Genomic DNA, 22,531 nt, shown 5'->3' on the forward strand with positions numbered 1-22,531 from the left:
AGCAGCAACTGAAAACCACCGCAGTGAAGGCCTGGCAGAGCATCAAAAAGGAGGAAACACAGCGTCTGGTGATGTCCATGAGTTCAGGACTTCAGGCAGTCATTGCCAACAAAGGGTTTTCAACCAAGTACTAGACATGAACATTTTATTTACAATTATTTAATCTGTCCAATTACTTTTGGTCCCTTTAAAAACAGGGTGGCACATGTTAACGAGCTGAAACTCCTAAACCCTTCATCCAATTTTAATGTGGATACCCTCAAATGAAAGCTGAAAATCTGAACTTCAACTGCATCTGAATTGTTTTGTTTAAAATTCATTGTGGTAATGTCTAGAACCAAAATTAGAAAAATGTTGTCTCTGTCCAAATATATATGGACCTTAACTGTATGTCTGGATTCTTTTTTATTCAAGTGGTGAAAAATATCCAAACTTTGGTAAAAAAAAAAAGGCACTATTTTCTGAGACGTGTAGCATCTCAATTTTTTGCAATTTGGGACTGGTTTATGGTTTTATTTTTTGCGTACCAAGCTCACATTTTTATTGATACCATTTTGGGGTACATACTATCTTTTGATTGCCTGTTACTGAATTTTATTGCAATGCAGTGGTGACCAAAAAAACGTAATTCTGGCGTTTTTAATTTTAGAGGCACATGTCAGCTGTCCAAAACAGCTGATGTGCAGGGAAAGATGTGGGCTCAGCGTGGAACCAACATCAAAGGGAGGAATTCTGACATGGGAGTACTATTACGCCCAACGTCAGATTACGGGGTGAAAAAAATCCAACGTTTCTGAGAAGAAAAAATAGTCGCCATGTTTTGGGATCTGGAGCTCGGTGAGGGTTTATTTTTTTTAACGCCGAGCTGACGTTTTTATTGATACTATTTTAGTGTAGATTTGATCTTTTGATCGCCGGTTATTGCAATCGAGAGGCTAAGTGCCAGAAAAGGCGCAACTGGGGTGGCTGGGGGCAGATTTTTTTAGCCGGGGGGGGGCAAAAACAATGGTCCCTCTCCAGGCTATTAATATCTGCCCTCACTCACTGGCTTTCCCTCTCTGGTGGAGAAATTACCTCAGGAGCCCATGCAATTTTTTTCAATGAATTAACCCCTTAATTTAACACTTACATGTCCCAAATTTTACACACATACCCTAATCTAATTATTAGTCAAAGATATTAAAAAAAAAAATGAAATGGTTTACTGTATGTAAACCATGTGTCATTTCATGTTGGGTTTTGTATTGATTTTACAGAAGCTGGCAATTGATTTAGCGGCTATTCTGCTATGTAGAACTCTATGAACTATAAATAAATATATATATAAGAACCCTTGGATGCAGAAAATCTGGGCCCAGGACCTTGCTCACATTGATAATTTGGCTTTGATTGGATCAAATCTACATTTAGCCAACTGATTATATTAGATGCCATATTAAGAGAACTACAAATCGCCCAAAGAGGAATTCAATTTCAATGGAGATTTGCTAGGTGTTGAATTGAAGAGGCACATTTGATTCATACGATGTCGGAATGTAGACAGGCCCATTTTGGAATGAGGTCATCTCCTTGATAGAAAGGGTGTATGGAGGGAAACAGAACCCCGTATATGTATATTGGGATTATTTGAAGATGGGGTTGATCCCGATTGGCCCCTATTCATAGGTATTTCTCATATCTGATTTTAAGCACGTGAACTTCTTGCATTTCATTGGTTAGACACACAGGGCTGCCCACAAATCTAATTAGAGACAGAATATTTACGATGCTATCCATTAATTGTAAAGGGCCTGTCACACTAAGCGATATCTCTAGCAATATCGCTATAACTTGTGACGTTATAGTGATATTGCTAGCGATATCGCTATGTCTGATACTTACCAACGACCGACTCCCCCGCTGGTTATCGCTGATCGCGCGAGAACGTCCTGGACTGTTTTTCGTCGTCAGCTTCCTGCTGGGCTTCCTGTGGAGAGACGAGCGTGGACGCGGGCGGGAGGACGTCAGGATCGCCGCGTCTGACAGGTAAGTAGCGACCCCCGACCCCAGCAATGTCGCTGGTGAGATCTGCCTGTGTGGCAGCTCACTAGTGACCACTTAGCAATGTACCAGCGATCCATATCGTTGTCGGGATCGCTGGTCGGGATCGCTGGTGCATCACTAAGTGTGACAGTACCTTTAGTCCTCTTTTTTCCTCCTTCTCCACTCTTCTACAAATTTTATACTCCGTTATTCCAGAACTGCTCTGATAAATAAAAAAACAAAAACAACAATTACGAAATTGCCCTTTTTTTTGCAAATCCAAAACACTTGGAATTCTTTTTCGGCTTTCCAGTGCATCACATGATAAAATGAATGGTGTCATTCAAAAGAACAATTTCCCCCACAAAAAAAGCTCTCATACAGCTATGTTTACAGAAAAATGAGAATGTTATTGCTCTTGTAAGGAGGGGAGGAAAAAGCAAAAACGGAAAAAATGGAAAATAGCCTGGGGGTGAAGGAGTTAAAGAGAATCTGTTAGATTTTCGTGACTTAAATCCGACAACACCTTTAAATCTTCTATCTGTTGCAGCATTCCTAAGAAATTAATGTTTAACTCATATGCAAGTGGGACAAGTGCTCTGGGTGTGGCAGTGCACTTCCCAAGCTTCTGCCTTATGAGGTTGTTTCCTCATCAAGCACTTGCGTCTTTAGCTCCATAGCTCACTGTCTAATTTCATTGTCTTACATCACACAGACAGTAACCTATTAATCAAACTAAAGATAATGGTCCTGGGCATGGAAAAAAAGAAACTTGGGATGCAGAGACTTGGAAAGTGCTCAGTCATGCCCAGAGCACTTTAAATGGTATCCGTAAAAATGTCAGCTCAAGACACAAAAAATATTAATTAAACATTAATTACTTGAGAATTCAACAACAGATAGAAGGTATAAAGGTGACTGTGGATTTAAATTTCAAAGACCTGCATGCCCATATATGTATTTTGGGGGGTGTGGATTTTACCAGACACAAAGATTCTGCTGCAAGTTCTCCTGAAAGGACAGCTACAGTTCTCCATAGAACATTACAAGCACTAACTGTCAGCTCCTATCTCAGTAATGGGAACATCTGTATTCACTTAAGAATTCTGAGAATGAATGATTAGTTCACGAGAAGAAAAAACCAAATTTATGTAATAAAGATATATTACAAAATTTCTTATTTTCACGTATACTATAGATTTATGAAAAAAAAGATTAAAATGATGGCTACGATTTCAGTTACTGAATTTGCAGTTTAGGGTTAACAGACTCCCTTTAATAACCCAATTTGTATTTATTTTTCACACACTGCAAACAAGAAGGACAGTTTATTACCCTTCTTTCTTTCCTAACTTTGCTTCTGGTACTAGGTGTTGCATCCTGGAGAAATGGTGCTTCTTGGCATGAGACACGGTCTAGCCATGTTGTGCTTTTTTTTTTTTAATTTTAGAGAAAAATCTTGGCAGACCAGAAATTTAAATGCAACAAATTACCTCAGAAAGTATGCATGTTGTATAAAATATATACATTTTTTGCACCTTGTTGTAATAGTCCAATATTACACCTGTACATGCCATCGAAATACAGCGGTCTGTTGCAAGTAGCCTAAAAAGTCTACAACTGCAGTGTATTGTATGAGTTGCTGATTACCAACTATTATCATCCTTTCCTCCTAGCCAAATAAGTTGAGGTCCTGTGGGCATTAATAAGGCCGTGTTTGCATTAAAGAAGTCGAAACACATTTCTCATATCTGTAGCTATAAAGTTGTTGGACGTCTGCAGGGGGATGGGAAAGAGCAGAGGGCTAAAGGGGATGATGGGTCCAGGGGAAAATAATTCTCCATATATCGCATATGGGTATGATTACACGTAGCGGATACACTGCAGTTTTTCTGTTTTTTCAGAGTAGCAAAGTGGACTAGATGATACATCTCAAGCACATGCTACAGAAAATATTCTATGCGGAAATTGACAAGAGGTGTGGATTTTAAATCAACAGGATGTTAATTTTTTCTGCAGCTTTCTGCCACATACAGAGACTGAACAAGGAAACTGTTTTAGTTTTAGCATATAATGGTTATCACTTACCAGTGCTGATTTCTGTAGGACCGTCCTCCACCTTACACAGTTGGGTTACACCCACATACATCTCTTTTTCTATCAAGTCTTCAACTTTTAGGTGACTCAGATTTCTTACCTACTTTACCACATGAAACGGGGAACAAATGATGTACAGTTAAGAAGGGAGAAGTTTTCTTTGCTTTTCTGTCACTACATAAAGCTCCCTTAAAGGGAATCTGTCATCAGGATTGTGCACAGTAACCTACACACAGTATCAGGTTGGTGCCGTTATACTGAATAAAATGATACCTTGGTTGATTAAATCAGTCTTGTGGTTGTTGTTTAACCTATATTTGAGTTAATGATATGCCTGTGCCCCGGGATGGCCTGTGAGGGGTCTTTATGTGGTGCTCTGCTACATATTCATCTGTATGGCTTATGACAGGTCAATGATCCCTCACTGACCTGCCCCCTATTTTACATAATCAATATATGTGTGACGTTCAGGAACCGACAACGTCCGAGAGTGGACCCCCTGGGTCGCGGATCTGGAGCCCCTGGGCCGAGCGCGCCAGGTGATGACCGACCCCTATACAGGGATCGTTAGGGGCAGGACCGCAGGGGTCAGAACCGTGACAGCCGGTGCCAAGAGGGACAGCTCGAGGGACAAGCTAGGACAGAGAGAGGGCAGAGATACCGGACAGAGACCAGGGTACCGAAGCGAGGAAACCAGGCAGCAGTTACTTGTAAGGTAGCAAGACTACGCCACAGGAGGCGAAGGAGTACAGAGGAGGAAGCCACGGGAGGGAATATAAGAGCGGACGGGCAGAGGACAGGGAACCCAGGAGGGAAGGGAAGCCCAGGAAGAAAGGAGGGTGACCTGGAGGTACATAAACCAGAAATGTTGTGAGTTAATTTTTCCCTTCACCATTGTGGTCTGATGAACTCCCTCCTCTGGTGAATGAAGGTAGTGAGGCTGATTACCAAATACCTGGGCAGCTAGATGATGACTGGGTGGCTGGAATTGAGGACTGGATATAAGGCTGCCGACGCCCTTCTTCCTGGCTGGTGATTTTCCTGCTGGATTCTTGGAGACCAGTCTGATTCCTGCATCTCAAAGCTAAGTTTTTCTGCTCTTGTTTGTACTCTTCAGTTTTGTGTTTGTTTTGCCTTGTTTTTTGAGAGTTCTGCCATCCCCGGCCGGGGGTGAGCTGAACTCCATTTTTGTCTCTGATCTGTTGATATTTTGCTCTGTCTTCAGAATATACCTGAGTGCTGATATAGTCTTTTGAAGCCTAGCGACTTCAGGGCCTGTTTTTCCCATCAGTCAGTTGGCTCATTTTGATAGGGTTTTTGCGGATGGCAGACAGCAGCTTTCCTATCCTGTCCTATGTAGTTAGCTTGGGCCCCATCATTTGCTCAACCTATCTTTCTATCTGTGTTAGTGTTTTCATCTTGCTTCACCGTCATTATATGTTGGGGGCTGCCTATTGCTTTGGGGTCTGCTCTGGGGCAGTTTAGATTTCCCCTTTCTGTCTTTAGGCTATATAGTTCTCTGGCTGTGATCGAGGGGTCTAGGGCACCGTAGGAACCCCCACGGCTACTGCTAGTTGTTGTGGATAGGTTCAGGGGTCTGCAATCCGATAGCTGCCAACCTCTCTGGTTTTTCTGGACTTAGCTGGTATTTTGTTTTTTCTTCCTTTGGTGACTCATCATAACAGAATCACCAGCCATACCGCAGATCCTAGGGTACTCAATAGCAGGAGAGAATTGTAAGAAAAAAAAAAGGAAAAAAAAAAAAAGAAAAAAGTGTCAATTTTTTTTTTGTGTGCATATTTTTTCCTCTATATCTCTGAGGCCGTAGGGGGAATTTTTCTCTCAATGGAGATGAAGCAATTGTCTGATCGTGTGGAGCAGCTCGCTGCTGAAGTGCGGGGAATTTCCGCCTATCTTGCTCATTCACATGCTGCTGAACCAAAGATTCCTACTCCTGATGTATTTTTGGGGGATCGGTCTAAATTCTTGAATTTCAAGAATAATTGTAAATTATTTTTTGCCTTGAAGCCTAACTCGTCGGGGAACTCTGCGCAGCAGGTTAAAATTGTCATCTCTTTGCTGCACGGCGATCCCCAGGATTGGGCGTTTTCTTTGAAACCTGATGATCCTATTCTGAATAATGTGAATGCATTTTTTCAAGCCTTGGGGTTGTTGTATGATGAACCTAATGCTATTGATCAGGCTGAAAAGACCCTGTTGGCATTAAGCCAGGGTCGGGATTCGGCAGAGTTGTACTGTCAAAAATTCCAAAAGTGGGCGGTCCTTACTACCTGGAATGATGGTGCCTTGGCAGCCCTCTTTCGGAAGGGTTTGTCAGAAACTGTAAAAGATACTATGGTGGGATTTCCTGTTCCCTCTGGTCTTGACGATTCTATGTCATTAGCCATTCAGGTGGATCGGCGTTTACGTGAACGCAAAACTACACAAGAGATGTTACCACCTGTTGAACAAATGTCTGAACCTATGCAATGTTATAGAATTTTGTCTAGGGCGCAACGTCAGGAGTTCAGAAGGCGTAATAAGCTGTGTTTTTTTGGGGGAGATGCCTCGCATATTATTTCTGTCTGCCCTAAACGAGAGAAACGTTGTGCACACACGTTTTCTGTGGGTGGTGTTCAACCTAAGTTTCTTCTGGCAATTACTCTGATCTGCTCCCTGTCCACATTTTCCGCTAAGGCTTTTGTGGATTCGGGAGCAGCTCTGAACCTGATGGACTTGGATTTTGCTAAACGTTGTGGATTTCCTATGACACCTCTGCGGACGCCTATCCCTTTGAGGGGTATTGATGTTACTCCTTTGGCGAAGAATAAACCTCAGTTTTGGACCGAGGTGGTAATGCGGGTCGCCCCAGACCTTCAAGAAAATTGCAGATTTTTGGTGTTGCATAATTTGCATGATACCATTGTTCTGGGGTTTCCCTGGTTGAAAATCCATAATCGAGTTCTGGATTGGAAATCTTTGTCTGTGGTGAGTTGGGGTTGTCGGTGTGCCCTTAGTGATGCTCCTGTTTTCTCCACCTCTCCCCAGTCGCATGATGTTCCTGACTATTTGGCTGACTTTTATGATGTATTTAGTGAGAATGAGTCTGCGTCTTTGCCTCCTCATAGGAGTTATGACTGTGCAATTGAGCTGAACCCGGGGTGTAAATTTCCCAAGGGTCGGCTTTTCAATTTATCTGTACCCGAGCACGAGGCTATGCGATCCTATATTAAGGAGGCATTGGAGAAGGGTCATATTAGACCAGTCTCTTCACCCTTACGTGCTGGGTTTTTTTTCGTGGCTAAAAAGGATGGTTCATTAAGGCCTTGTATTGACTATCGTGCCCTCAACAAAATTACTGTTAAATATCAGTATCCGTTACCCCTGATTTCTGATCTATTCTCCAGAGTTAAAGGTGCTTGCTGGTTTACCAAGCTTGACCTCAGGGGGCGTATAATCTTATTCGCATTAAGCATGGGGATGAATGGAAGACGGCGTTTAATACTCCGGAGGGACATTTTGAGTACCTGGTGATGCCTTTTGGGCTCACTAATGCCCCTTCTGTCTTCCAGTGCTTCATGAATGATATATTCCGAGACTTTGTGGATACTTTTTTGATTATCTATCTGGATGATATTTTGATCTTCTCCAAGAATTGGGACTCTCATGTGGAACATGTTGGGACTGTGTTCCGGATTTTGAGGGAGAATTCCCTGTATGTCAAGGGATCGAAATGCCTTTTTGGGTACAGAGGATTTCATTTTTGGGATTTATTTTGTCTCCGTCAACTATTGAAATGGACCCGGCCTAGGTACAGGCCATTTATGATTGGGTTCAGCCCACTTCTTTGAAGGACCTCCAGAAGTTTTTGGGTTTTGCTAATTTTTATCGGAAATTTATAGCTAATTTTTCTGGTATTGCCAATCCATTGACGGATTTGACTAGGAAGGGTGCTGATGTGCTGAATTGGTCTCCGGAGGCTGTTTCTTCCTTTAAGGAGCTGAAGCGAAGATTCACTTCTGCTCCGGTTTTGCGGCAACCTGATGTCTCACTCCCGTTTCAGGTGGAGGTGGACGCTTCTGAGATTGGTGCAGGAGCGGTGTTGTCTCAAAAAGATCCTGTGACATCTAAAATGAATCCTTGTGCTTTCTTTTCCCGAAAGTTCTCCCCATCCGAACGTAGCTATGATGTGGGGAATCGGGAACTGTTGGCCATGAAATGGGCATTTGAGGAGTGGAGACATTGGTTGGAGGGAGCCAAACACCAAGTCATGGTCCTTACTGACCAAAAGAATTTGATTTACCTGGAGTCGGCCAAGCACTTGAATCCTAGACAGGCTAGGTGGGCCTTGTTTTTCATACGTTTTGATTTTGTGGTCTCTTTTCTTCCGGGCACTAAGAATGTCAAGGCAGACGCCCTCTCTAGGAGTTTCCTTGCTGATTCTCCTGTTGTGACTAAGCCTGCTACCATCTTAGGCGAGGGGGTAGTTCTTTCTGCCATCTCGCCCGATTTGAGACGTGCTCTGGAAGAGTTTCAGGAGGACAAACCTGAGCGTTGTCCCAGTGGAAAGTTGTATGTTCCTGGCCAGTGGAGGAAGAGAGTGATGTCTGACGTTCATTGCTCTGCATTGGCTGGTCATCCAGGTATTTTTGGTACTAGAGATCTGGTGAGTCGGTCTTTTTGGTGGCCCGCCTTGTCTCATGATGTCAGGAATTTTGTGCAGTCCTGTGGGACTTGCTCCCGGTCTAAACCTTGTTCTCGCTCTAGTGGCTTGTTGATGCCTTTGCCGCTACCCAGGAGGCCATGGACCCATATTTCAATGGATTTTATCTCTGATATGCCTGTCTCTCAGAGAATGACTGTTATTTGGGTGATTTGTGATAGATTCTCTAACATGGTCCATCTTGTACCACTCCCTAAGTTGCCATCTTCCTCTGAGTTGGTGCCCTTGTTTTTGCAACAGGTAGTTCGCTTGCACGGGATTCCTGAGAACATTGTATCTGACAGAGGAGTTCAGTTTGTGTCTAGATTTTGGAGGACTTTCTGTTCCAAGCTGGGAATTCAGTTGTCCTTTTCCTCTGCGTTTCACCCTCAGACCAATGGGCAGACGGAGAGAACAAACCAGACTTTGGAGTCGTATTTGAGATGTTTTATTTCTGCCGATCAAGATGATTGGGTTTCATTTTTGCCCTTGGCTGAATTTGCTTTAAATAATAGAGCTAGTTCTGCCACTTTGATGTCACCTTTTTTTGTAACTTTGGTTTTCACCCTCGATTTTCTTCAGGGCAGGTGGAGCCTTCTCCCTGCCCAGGTGTTGACACTGTGGTGGAGAGAATGCACCAGATCTGGGACCAAGTAGTGGATAAGTTGTCTCTCTCCCAAGAAAAGGCCCAGCGGTTTTCCAACCGGCGTAGGACCGTTGGTCCCCAGTTTAAGGTGGGTGATATGGTTTGGTTGTCATCAAAAAATATCGCTATGAAGGTGGCTTCTCCTAAGTTTAAGCCTAGATTTATTGGACCTTACAAGATTTTGGAGATTATTAATCCGGTCTCTTTTCGGTTGGCTCTTCCTGTCACATTTAAAATTCATAATGTGTTTCATAAGTTCTTGTTGAAGAGGTTTGTTGAACCAGTAGTTCCTGTGGTGGCACCTCCTGACCCTATATTGGTTGAAGGTAACATGGAATATGAGGTAGAGAAGATACTGGATTCCAGTCTGGCTAGACGGAGGCTCCAGTATTTGGTTAAGTGGAAGGGTTATGGTCAGGAGGATAATTCCTGGGTCTCTGCCTCTGATATTCATGCAGAAAGATTGGTGCATGCCTTTCATCGGGCTCACCCGGATCGCCCTGGTGGCATGGATGAGGGTTCGGTGACCCCTCCTCAAGGGAGAGGTACTGTTGTGAGTTCATTTTTCCCTTCACCATTGAGGTCTGATGAACTCCTTCCTCTGGTGAAGGAAGGTAGTGAGGCTGATTACCAAACACCTGGGCAGCTAGATGATGACTGGGTGGCTGGAATTGAGGACTGGATATAAGGCTGCCGACGCCCTTCTTCCTGGCAGGTGATTTTCCTGCTGGATTCTTGGAGACCAGTCTGATTCCTGCATCTCAAAGCTAAGTTTTTCTGCTCTTGTTTGTACTCTTCAGTTTTGTGTTTGTTTTGCCTTGTTTTTTGAGAGTTCTGCCATCCCCGGCCGGGGGTGAGCTGAACTCCATTTTTGTCTCTGATCTGTTGATATTTTGCTCTGTCTTCAGAATATACCTGAGTGCTGATATAGTCTTTTGAAGCCTAGCGACTTCAGGGCCTGTTTTTCCCATCAGTCAGTTGGCTCATTTTGATAGGGTTTTTGCGGATGGCAGACAGCAGCTTTCCTATCCTGTCCTATGTAGTTAGCTTGGGCCCCATCATTTGCTCAACCTATCTTTCTATCTGTGTTAGTGTTTTCATCTTGCTTCACCGTCATTATATGTTGGGGGCTGCCTATTGCTTGGGGTCTGCTCTGGGGCAGTTTAGTTTTTCCCCTTTCTGTCTTTAGGCTATATAGTTCTCCGGCTGTGATCGAGGGGTCTAGGGCACCGTAGGAACCCCCCACGGCTACTGCTAGTTGTTGTGGATAGGTTCAGGGGTCTGCAATCCGATAGCTGCCAACCTCTCTGGTTTTTCTGGACTTAGCTGGTATTTTGTTTTTTCCTCCTTCGGTGACTCATCATAACACAGAAAATAGGCAGGAGGAGCACTGGGAGAGAGGAATGGACAGGACGAGGCTGAGGCAGACAGAGGGGAACTGAGCGAGACACAAGGCAGGTGTACTATAGAGGAACTATAACGGCCAGAGAGTGCGAGGATGCCACACAATCATCAGGCGTCTTCCCCATAGGGAGGACACCTGAAATACCTAATGGCCAGGAAGTGAGTAGCAAACCCCGCCTTCAGCGACGCCCACCGCAGGATGAAGAGAGCGGGCGGGCGCGCGCCCGCGGCCTAAGGACAGAGCGCGGGGATACAGCAGAGCGGGAGGCCGGGTAAGAGAGCGCGCTGATGGAGGAGCGTCGGTGGGGATATGCAGCGGCGGATGCCGCCGCTGATGAGGCATCGGCGGGCTCGGCCGCCGATGTCACAATATGTACATACTGGAAAAAAAAAACATTCTACTTTGACATTTATGTCCACTGTAAAACCTAAGAAAAACCAACCAGACACAATATAGAAAAAAGGTGTAAGACTACTATAGCAATAATACTACTACGGACAAAGTAAAAAAAATAAGTAACATTTCCAAAAGAAGCTACTGAAGAGCAAACAGCCCGACGCGCGTTTCGCATATTGTTTCTTCAGGGGTGAAGCAATATGTGAAACACATTGTGGGTGGCTTCCCAATCTTCAGTAGCTTTCTTTTGGTAATGTATATTATTTTTTTATTTTGTCAAGAGTAGGTATCCAATATTTAATTAGTTCTAGTACCACTTTCGGCCATATAGCTTGTGCCTATAATGGACAAAATGTACATTTATTTATGTACATATGATATGCTCTGATGTGGCTGCCTTCACATTCCGACATCTGCAGTTTTAATTGTAACATTATCTTATAATAAAAGATTACAGGTATTTCTTATACCATTTGTGTCTTACACCTTATTCCATATTGGGTCTGGTTTTCTGTCAGTAAGGTTATATAGGACAGCTTGATTTTTTCCTGTTTTTCAATGGCTAAACTTTGGCATAATTTCTTTACTGATTAAAATAGTCACTGTCATTTCAACAAAATCTATATACATTATCAATAGTACATGAAAATAAATTCTCCTATCCCGTGCCTTCTGAGCTTATTAGTCACTCTGAAAACTGCAAAAATCTATCTTGCTGCTTGTTCTTCTGAGTATGTACTAGGTGACAGGAGAGAAGGGAAACCCTCATGTCTCAGTGAACTGAGCATGGAAGACATCATAACAGCCAGTCTCCTATCACCTGCTCCCACACAATTAGCGATAAGAGTCTGCGGAGCAAGAAAAGTGGGTAAAAATGTAGAAAACAAAGTAATAGTTTTATTTCTAACGTACAAACATGGCAGATTATACAGTGGCGACCAAAAGTTTGGCTTTTTTTTTATTTTTTAAAGTGTGGTTACTTCTGTCTGGTGGTAATTTCAGTAAACCAGAAGCAAACGGTTTTCAGCTATAAGGATGAAAATTATGTTTGACATTGCTTTAGCCCTTTATGTGTTAGTTCTCAACATTTGCTGGGCCAAATGTTTTGCATATTTTGCCATGGGTAGTCAAATGTAGCCTAGTTTTCTTTCATGCGTTTTTCAGTTAAACATGGAAAAGACCAAGACAAACTTATCACCAGATGTCAGGAAGCTTATTGTTATGAGAATGAAGTCAGGCAAAAGACAAAAAGAGGTAGCTATGGAATTCAGCTGTTCTCAGAGTCAAGTGTCACAAAAATAAAGAAAGAAAAAGAAGGATATGAAACAGCTGACAAACCTAGAAGTGGACAATCACGGAAAACGTCCACTAAAGTTGATCACATTATTAAGAAAAAGTCAGTATCTGATGTCCATAAAAGTGCTGTACAGATTTCACTCGAAATGAACAAAAAATATGTGGGCAAAGTGAGCCGCCAAACTGTTGTGCAATGGCTAAGAGTAGTAGGGTTGAATGCACGAGTTCCAATCAAGAAGCCTTTCATCTCTGAAAAGAACTGGAAGGTCCAACTTGTGTTTGCCAAAGATCACAGTCAATGGAAAGAGACAGATTGGTCAAAGGTGTTGTGGTCAGATGAATCCAAGTTCAATCTGTTTGGTAGTGATGGCAAGCACTATATACACTGCCCAATTGTAATACATAATGATGTAAGATACCAAACACCTACAGTGAAACATGGTGGTGGCAATGCCATGATTTAGGCCTGCTTTTCTGTATCTGCCATTGGCCCTTTGCATAGGATTGATGGCAATATGAACACTACCATGTACAAGGATATACTGGAGAATGTAATGCTGCAACATGGTAAAACTAAAGTAGGCAGGGGCTGGAAATTGTAGCAATGATCCTAAGACAATGATCCTAAGCACACTTCCATTTTATTCAAAAATTGATTAGCAAAGAAAATTGCTCGCCTGTTGCAATGCTAAAGCAAATACCTGATTTATACCCTATAGAGCACCTTTGGGATGAGTTAGGGTGCCGAATTGGGGCCCGTACCCATAGCATAAAGTTGAATTGTTTACATATTTGGAAATACATCCCTCAGGATGTTTTGAATACCCTAGTGGCTTCAATGCCGTGTCAGTGTGGGGCAAAAGGTTATGCTGCAAAATGCTAAGTTATGGCATTGTAAACAATGAATTACTCTATATGTTGTGATCAATAAATAGTATGTGCAAAACCTGTGGCAGCCAGTTTTCTTTAACCCCTTAGTGACAGAGCCAATTTAGAACTTCATGATCAAGCCAATTTTTACAATTCTGACCACTGTCACTTTATGAGGTAATAGCTCTGGAATGCTTCAACAGATCCCGCTAATTCTGAGAATGCTTTTTCGTGACATATTGTACTTCATGTTAGTGGTAAAATTTCTTCAATATAACTTGCGTTTATTTATGAAAAAAATTGATGATATTTATGAAAAAAGTTGAAATTTGGCAAAAATTTAGAAAATTTAACAATTTTTGTACGCTTAAATCAGAGAGTTAATAAATAACATTTCGCACATATCAACTTTACATCAGAACAATTTTGGAAACAATGTTATTTGTTAGGACGTTAAAAGTTGACCGGCGATTTCTCATTTTTCAAACAAAACCATTTTTTTAGGGACCACCTCACATTTGAAGTGAGTTTGGGGGGGTCAATATAACAGAAAATACCCAAAAGTGACAGCATTCTAAAAACTGCACCCCTCAAGGTGTGCAAAACCACATTCAAGAAGTTTATTAACCTTTCAGGAGAACTAAAGCAGTGTGGAAGGAAAAAAAAAAATCAACATTTTACTTTTTTCTCAAAAAGTTTACTTTGGAACCAAATTTTTGTATTTTCACAAGGGTATCAGGAACAAATGGACCACAAAATTTGTTGTGCAATTTCTCCTGAGTGCGCCAATACCCTGTATGTGGGGGAAAGCCACCATTGGGTGTATGGCAGGGCTCAGAAGGAAGGGAGTACCGTTTGACTTTTTGAACGAAAAATTGGCTGGAAATTTGGCGCATGTTGCGTTTGGAGATCCCCTGATGTACCTAAACAGTGTAACCCCCCATTTTCTAACTCTAACCCCAACACACCCCTAACCCCCATCCCTAACCATAACCCTAACCACAGCCCTAACCCCAACGCACCCCTAAGCCTAATCACAACCCTAACCGTAATCTCAGCCATAACCAAAAGACAAACCCTAGCCCAACCCTAATTTTAGCCCGACCCTAATCCAACCCTACCTTTAGCCCAACCCTAATGTTAACCCAACCCTAACCCTAGCCCAACCCTAAATATAGCTCAACCCTAACTCTAGCCCAACCTAACCCTAGACCAACTCTAACTTTATCTCAACCCTAACCCAACCCTACCCTAACTTTAGCTCAACCCTAACCTAACGCTAACTTTAGCTCAACCCTAATCTTACTCCAACGCTAACTTCAGCTTAACCCTAACCCAACCCTAACTTTAGCTCAACCCTAACTCTAGCCCAACCATAGTCCAACACTAACCTTAACCCTAGCCCAGCCCTAACTTTAGCTCAACCCTATCCCTAGCCCAACCCAACTTTAGCTCAACCATAACCCCAACCCTTACCGTCATTCAGACCATCATTCACAGGTTAGGGATGATGTCATCTCTCATTGTTTGAGTATTCAAAGAATCCTCCAATATTTGAGAAAAAAACAAATGCGCTAACAGGGTGCAGCGGACCCAAGTAAAATGGCAACTGCACAGGTGCAATAATTTTTTGCACTGGTGTGTCACACGGCCAATCCCTAATTGTAGGCTGGCTGTTTCATTAGGTATTATTGCACCTGTGCAGTTGCCATTTTACTTGGGTCCGCTTCACCCTGTTAGTGCATTTGTATTGAGGCCTGTCTATACAAATAAGCATCTCTGCCTGTTTTGTTTTTTTTCTCAAATATTGGAGGATTCTTTCCTCATTCTGTGGTTTTCATGTTAGAGTAGGACTGGCAAATGTAAGGAACTTTGACGTTAGTTTGCCAGCTTACGTATTATGGCCATAATATTAACCAATACCTTACATATATTGATGTTTTTGTGCACTTTTTATCTTTTCAGGGTGCAGTTGGGCCCAAATGGTTCTGTAACCGTGGCCTCTGTTCACACGGGATGCATTATAGTTAGCACTGGGCAGCCCCCCTATATGGTGTTACTAAGAGGCTGTGAACCATATGCTCTGCAATCCCTGTGTGAACATTGCCACATACGGATTATTTTTTTGCACTGGTGTGCCACATGGCCAATCCCTGATTGTAGGCTGGCTGTTTCGTTAGGTATTATTGCACCTGTGCAGTTGCCATTTTACTTGGGTCCGCTGCACACTGTTAACTGGGGTTAATGTCTGGAACTCGGTGCAGGTTTTGACCTGCACACCTGGGGTTAATGATTGTGGCCTCTTTCTGGTTCTGGGAGAGCTTCTTAAACCCCTGGGAAGCTTCAATCCCTGCCAGTTATACCTTTGCCTTTGGCCTAGTGTGCTGACCCCTGTGTGCCTGTTTGTTGCTATAGCTTGTTTATATGGATCTGACCCGGTTCTGTTTCCCGTTGTGAGTTTGCCTCTTGATTTTGTACTGCATTATTATCTCTGTGTATGACTCATTGCCTGTGACCTGACTACTCTCTGCTCGCCCCTCTTGTACCTTTGCAGCTATCTCTGTGTGTGACTCATTGGCTACGTCTTGACTATTCTCCCTGTCTATGCCCCCTGGTAACTTTGTCTCGAAGTTACCCTGCTAGGAGTTATCTTGCAGTTCCTAGCACTGTGGAGTTTAGGCCACGCCCCTAGCAGTCACGTGCTTCAGGTCCTGCGGCTCTGAAGTACGCATCTACTCAGCTGCTGCCCGCTCCACAGGTATCTTTGAGCACTGATCGCTTTACTCAGGACATGCGCACTGGCTCAGTGAGCAAGTTCAGTGCGGTGTTCCTGACATTATAACTGGCCTACAATTTTTTTTCTCTCCTCACTTCTGCAGCATGGACCCAATGTGTGCTTTATCTGAGCAGGTGAAATGCTTGACTCAGTCGCAGCAGAAGCTTAGTTTGGAACACCAAGCTCTGGCCCAGTCCCAATGGCGGGTGGAGGACTCAGTTCAGGGGGTGCTTTCCACAGGCTTCCAGCAGGTGGGGAATAGAGATGTCATTTTAGTCCCACCCGAATCCCCGGTTAAATTGCCAGATACATTTTCTGGTAACAAGGATGATTTCAGGGCATTCAAGGAGGGCTGTAAGCTCTTTTTCTCTTTGAGACCCTGCTCCTCTGGGGATGAGAAACAGAGGGTGGGGGTGGTGATGTCCCTGCTTAGGGGGTCCCCACAAGCCTGGGCATTTTCGCTTTCCTCTTCTGCCCCTGAGAGAATTCTGTGGATGCGTTTTTTGAAGCCTTAGGGCTTATTTATGATGAGCCTGATAGAGTGCGGTTGGCTGAGGACAAGGTGATGAGTGTCTGTCAGGGGGAGCACTCGGCCGAATGGTTCTGTACCGAATTCACACGTAGGGCAGCCGAGATTTCCTGGAGTGATGCCGCCCTTCGGGGACTGTTCCACAGAGGCCTGTGTGAACATCTGAAGGATGCTTTGGCACTTCTTCCTCCGCCTGACTCCCTGGAGGATGCCAAGATCCAAGCGGTTCGCATGGATCGCAGGCTGCGGGCTAGAGGCATTATGCAACAGGAAACACCATTATTCTTAAGTGGAGATGAGACCCGGACTCTTCCTATGGCTATGGAGGTGAGCGCTGTCACCTGTGAGGGAAAGGAAAGAAGACGCCGCCGGGAAAAGCAGTTGTGCTTCTATTGTGGGAAATCTGGACATTGGAAGAAGGACTGCCCCTCCTGTCCGTCATCCTCCAAGATGGCGGGAAATGACTAGGTCTGGGTAGTAGTCGAGGAGGCTACCCAGACCTTCAGGTACAATTTTCCTCATGTGCAAAAATGGTGCTGCAGGTGGAACTGGAACTTGGTTATGGTCCTGTTCAGACTACTGCTTTTATTGACTGCGGTTCTGCTGTGAACCTGATTGATACCAAGGTTATGACTCTTAATAAGATAGGGACAGTCAGGCTTCACGATCCTGTTAAACTTGTGGCAATTGACTCGTCGCCTCATACCCAAGACGGTATCTGTTGCAGGTCTGAACTTTTTTCTCTAAAAGTGGGTTCCACTCATGTGGAAAAACTAAGTTGTCTTGTGCTAGATAACTTGCCTGCAGGACTGGTACTGGGGATGCCTTGGCTTCAACGCCATAATCCTACCATTGATTGGGTTACAGGGGAAATCACTCAATGGGGATGCAATAATAAATGTGGTAACCTGGGACATCTTGTTAACGCTGTTAAATCCGTGTCTGTGTCATCTGTCGGTCTGGAAGGTATTCTGGAGTACCTGAAGGATTTCGAAGACTTTTTTTCCCGAAAGTGAGGCTGAGGCGCTGCCACCACATAGACCCTACGATTGTGCCATTGATTTAGTACTTGGAGTCAAGTTACCTAAGGCTCGATTGTTCAATTTGTCTGGGCCTGAGCGCCAAGCCATGAAGGAGTACATAGCTGAGTCTCCGCAAAGGGCATATCAGGCCTTCTGTGTCACCTGTGGCAGCAGGGTTCTTCTTTGTGAAGAAAAAAGATGGTGGTTTGCGGCCGTGCCTCGACTTCCGGGAACTGAACAAGATAATGGTTAGGAACTCTTACCCGCTTCCCCTCATCCCAGACTTATGTAACCAGTTAGCTGGGGCCCAATGGTTCTCCAAGTTAGATCTGCGGGGGGCCTACAATCTGATAAGGGTTCGGGAAGGGGACGAGTGGAAAACTGCATTCCTCACATCAGAAGGACTCTTTGAGAACCTGGTACTGCCGTTTGGGTTAACTAATGCACCCGCTATTTTCCAAAATTTCATCAATGTTGTGTTTTCTGATCTGATAGGCCGTTTTGTTATTATTTATTTGGATGACATTTTGGTGTATTCCCCGGACAGTCAATCTCACTTGCAACATCTAAAGACAGTTCTCCAGAGACTCAGGGAGAACCAATTGTTCGCTAAATTGGAAAAATGTTCATTTTTTGTACAGGAGCTGTCTTTTTTGGGGTTGATTGTGTCCTGTGAGGGGTTTCGTATGGATCCTAAGAAGGTGCTGGCGATCGCTGACTGGGTTCAGCCTCGAGATCTCAAGGAGCTCCAGCGCTTCTTAGGATTTGTGAACTATTACTGGAGGTTCATTAAAGGTTTCTCACAAGTGGTTAAACCACTCACGGATCTTACCCAGAAGGGCGCTGATGTAAAAAATTGGTCTGTACTCGCTAAGGAATCCTTCTCAGCGATTAAGAAATGTTTCATGTCTGCCCCGATGTTGGTACAACCTGAACCGTCCAAACCATTCATTGTGGAGGTGATGCTTCTGAAGTGAGGGTGGGGGATGTGCTGTCCCAGGGTCCGGCCACCCTTACCAATCTCAAACCCTGTGCCTTCTTCTCCAAGAAGTTCTCTTCAGCTGAGAAAAACTATGATGTAGGCAATAGGGAACTTTTTGCGGTCAAGCTGGCGTTTAAGGAATGGAGGCAATTTTTGGAAGGGGCGGCTCACCCTATCACGGTTGTCACAGATCACAAAAATTTGGCATACCTTGAATCTGCTAAGAGGCTTACTCCTAGACAAGCCCGTTGGTCACTTTTTTCACGATTTCAGTTCTCCATTACTTTTCGACCGGGGTCCAAAAATGTTAAAGCGGATGCCCTGTCCAGAAGTTTTGATCCAGTGTCTCCCCCTGAGCCGCCGTCCTCCATTCTTCCCCCAGTGGTGGTAGTGGCGGGGGTCTCAACTGAGTTGGAACAAGATATTCGAAGGGCTCAGGCCCTAGCTCCGGCAACCAGGCCAGGGGATAAACTGTTTGTTCCAGATTCATTGCGGCCTAGACTTCTGAAGGAGTTTCATGAGTCTAGGTTGAGTACTCATCCAGGTATCACGGCCACTAGAGAGGCAGTAGCCAGGGGTTTTTGGTGGCCTTCATTAAGGTCCAATGTCAAGGAATTTGTTTCTGCTTGTGGCATGTGTGCCCGTTCCAAAAGCTTGCATAACCGACCGGCTGGGGAACTCATACCTTTACCAGTTCCTGATAGGCCATGGACTCATCTTTCCATGGATTTATTCCTTACAGGGGCAATACCGTGATCTGGGTGGTGGTGGATAGGTTTTCTAAACAGGCCCATTTCATTCCCTTGGCAGCATTACCTTCAGCAGAAACATTGTCAAGGTTGTTTGTGCAGCATGTGGTCCGATTGCATGGGGTACCCCTGAATGTTGTGTCTGACAGAGGTGTGCAGTTTGTGGCCAAATTTTGGAGGGCGTTCTGTATGAAATTGGGCATCTTACTCTCCTTCTCGTCGGCATATCACCCGGAGAGGTCAGACAGAACGCACCAATCAATCCCTGGAACAAATTCTCAGGTGTCTGACCTCCGCCAGACAGGAGGATTGGTGTGATGCATTACCGTTGGCTGAATTCGCTTTTAACAACCGTGTGAGTCAGTCCACCAACATGTCCCCATTCCTGATTAACTATGGGTTTAATCCGCATTTTGGGGAGTTTTCTCGGGTGGATTCCGGTTGTCCAGGGGCAGAGGGGTCCGTTCAACGGTTAAAAAATCTCTGGGCTGAAGTCCGGCGTAATAGCTCTCGGGCCCAGGGGAGATACAAATATTTTGCTGACAAAAAGAGAGCCTCGGGAGACATGTTTCAGGTGGGAGAGGTTTGGCTCGCCACACGTAACATCAACTTAAAGGTACCATCAGCTAAGTTGGGACCAAAGTTCATTGGTCCGTACGAGATTATGGAGATAGTCAACCCAGTGGCATATATGTTGCGTCTCCCCGCCTCCTTAAAAATATCCAGTGTGTTCCTTAAATCTCTGTTGAAACCCGCAGGATCTGTCAAAGAGAACTCTGAGTCTGTTGTTCCTCCAGTGCTGGTGGAGGGTCAATTGGAGTATGAGGTCGGACATATTGTGGACTCTCGGCGGGTGCGCCGCTCTTTGCAGTACCTGGTCCACTGGAAGGGATATGGACCAGAGGAGCGCTCATGGGTCCCTGCTCGCTCGGTACATGCAGATCGCCAGGTTCGGGCTTTCCATGCCAAGTACCCGGGGAAGCCTGGGGGTCCAGAGGCCCCCCGTTGAGAGCGGGGTACTGTCATGATCCCAGTGCAGGTCTTTGAGCTGCACACCTGGGGTTAATGTCTGGAGCTCGGTGCAGGTTTTGACCTGCACACCTGGGGTTAATGATTGTGGCCTCTTTCTGGTTCTGGGAGAGCTTCTTAAACCCCTGGGAAGCTTCAATCCCTGCCAGTTATACTTTTGCCTTTGGCCTAGTGTGCTGACCCCTGTGTGCCTGTTTGTTGCTATAGCTTGTTTATATGGTTCTGACCCGCTTCTGTTTCCCGTTGTGAGTTTGCCTGTTGATTTTGTACTGCGTTATTATCTCAGTGTATGACTCATTGCCTGTGACCTGACTACTCTCTGCTCGCCCCTCTTGTACCTTTGCAGCTATCTCTGTGTGTGACTCATTGGCTACGTCTTGACTATTCTCCCTGTCTATGCCCCCTGGTAACTTTATCTCGCAGTTACCCTGCTAGGAGTTATCTTGCAGCTCCTAGCTCTGAGGAGTTTAGGCCACGCCCCTAGCAGTCACATGCTTCAGGTCCTGCGGCTCTCAAGTACGCATCTACTCGGCTGCTGCCCGCTCCACAGGTATCTTTGAGCACTGTTCGCTTTACTCAGGACACGCCCACTGGCTCAGTGAGCAAGTTCAGTGCGGTGTTCCTGACATTTTGTTTTTTTCTCAAATATTGGAGGATTCTTTCCTCTTTCTGTGGTTTTCATGTTAGAGTAGGACTGGCAAGTGTAAGGAACCTTACAATTTAAGAGTCTGCAGTTCCCAATCCAACTTGCATTTGTTATGACTATAAACAAAACACAAGGTCAATCACTTAAAGTTGTCGGCATCAATTTGGACAGCCTGAGTTTTTCACAGGGTCAACTCTAAATTGCTTGCTCTCAAGGTAAAATGAAAAAAGTTGTTTACCAAAAAGCACTACAATAGATAGCTCTGTATCTGTAAATCAATCTTACTTCTTTGTCTGTTAACCACTGATAAGTTACACTGTGGGGAGGGGGGGTGAAGGGTTGTACTATGCTGTCACCCTCTTAAATTGGTTTATGTGGTTTTTAAATGAGAGTAAATGTTAATATTTAGTAAAAATTTGTAGTACTTGTTGTTCGCCTCAGTGTTACGACAAATTTGTAAAACTAAACAACTGTTAACGCCAAACTAACAAAAAAAAGATGAAAAAATAAATTTAAAATGCTGAAGTTGTTAACTTCAGGGTAAAACTGAAAATTTAACCTTAGCAAGCATAACCAACAATTTAACATTATATATGTGTGTTTGATTTTTTTGTTGTATATTTTAATACCTCTGAAAAACAAAAAAATACCTGATGGAAAAATAAATGATTATTTAGCTTGTATTACCTTTTTGCTGCGGGGGTGGGGGTGAAAGGCGTTAAAAACAACAATTTTGTTATTGATTTTTGTTACGTAGTTGGATTTGAATCTAGTATAACTAAGTTTTGGTGTGCACTGCATCTGTGCCCATTGTCAGCCACATTCGCTTAGGAAAGAAGTACAAATGACAGCACTGATTTGTAACTAGTATTATTACCTCTCTAAATATATATTAAAAAAATCATGTAACACTATCGTAATTAACATTTCTTAGTTCCATCTACCTCATGTTCCTTTGGGGCATTCTGATTTTTCTCTGGATAATCCTTGGCATGTAAAGGACTGGAACATTTCTCCATTTCTTCCTCACTGGATTTATCTGTAGAAGACAGACCCACAGTGACTACACAGAATGGCCCAAATGTGTTATTTAATCCCTTTACCCCCTGAAGGCGATCAAAACCACATTCAAGAAGTTTATTAACCCTTCAGGTGTTTCACAGGAGCAGAAGCAACATGGAAGGAAAAAATGAAGATTTAACTTTTTAGTCACAAAAATGATCTTTTAGCAAAATTTCTTTTATTTTCACAAGGGTAAAAGGAGAAAATGGACTCCAAAAGTTGTTGTGCAATTTCTCCTGAGTACGCTGATACACCATATGTCACGCCGTTTGACTTTTTCAAACCAAAATTGGCTGGAATGG

At 43.9% G+C, this 22,531-nt stretch overlaps 1 protein-coding gene across 2 annotated transcripts in view; it reads right to left on the minus strand.

The window, feature by feature from the left end:
* The window catches only part of LOC141048586 (uncharacterized), a 142,787-nt gene that overhangs the window by 10,504 nt on the left and 109,752 nt on the right, over positions 1–22,531 (minus strand). For both annotated transcript variants that reach the window (XM_073544309.1, XM_073544310.1), the window contains exons 5-6: positions 22,112–22,206; positions 4,111–4,219 (exon numbers count right to left, since the gene is read on the minus strand). In XM_073544309.1, coding sequence (XP_073400410.1) covers positions 4,111–4,219; positions 22,112–22,206 — 204 coding nt within the window. The remainder of the gene's footprint in view (positions 1–4,110; positions 4,220–22,111; positions 22,207–22,531) is intronic.

This window comes from Dendrobates tinctorius, unplaced genomic scaffold (assembly GCF_039654945.1).
Source record: "Dendrobates tinctorius isolate UK_male_01 unplaced genomic scaffold, ASM3965494v1 ptg000137l, whole genome shotgun sequence".
In the NCBI taxonomy this organism is placed as follows: Eukaryota; Metazoa; Chordata; class Amphibia; order Anura; family Dendrobatidae; genus Dendrobates; species Dendrobates tinctorius.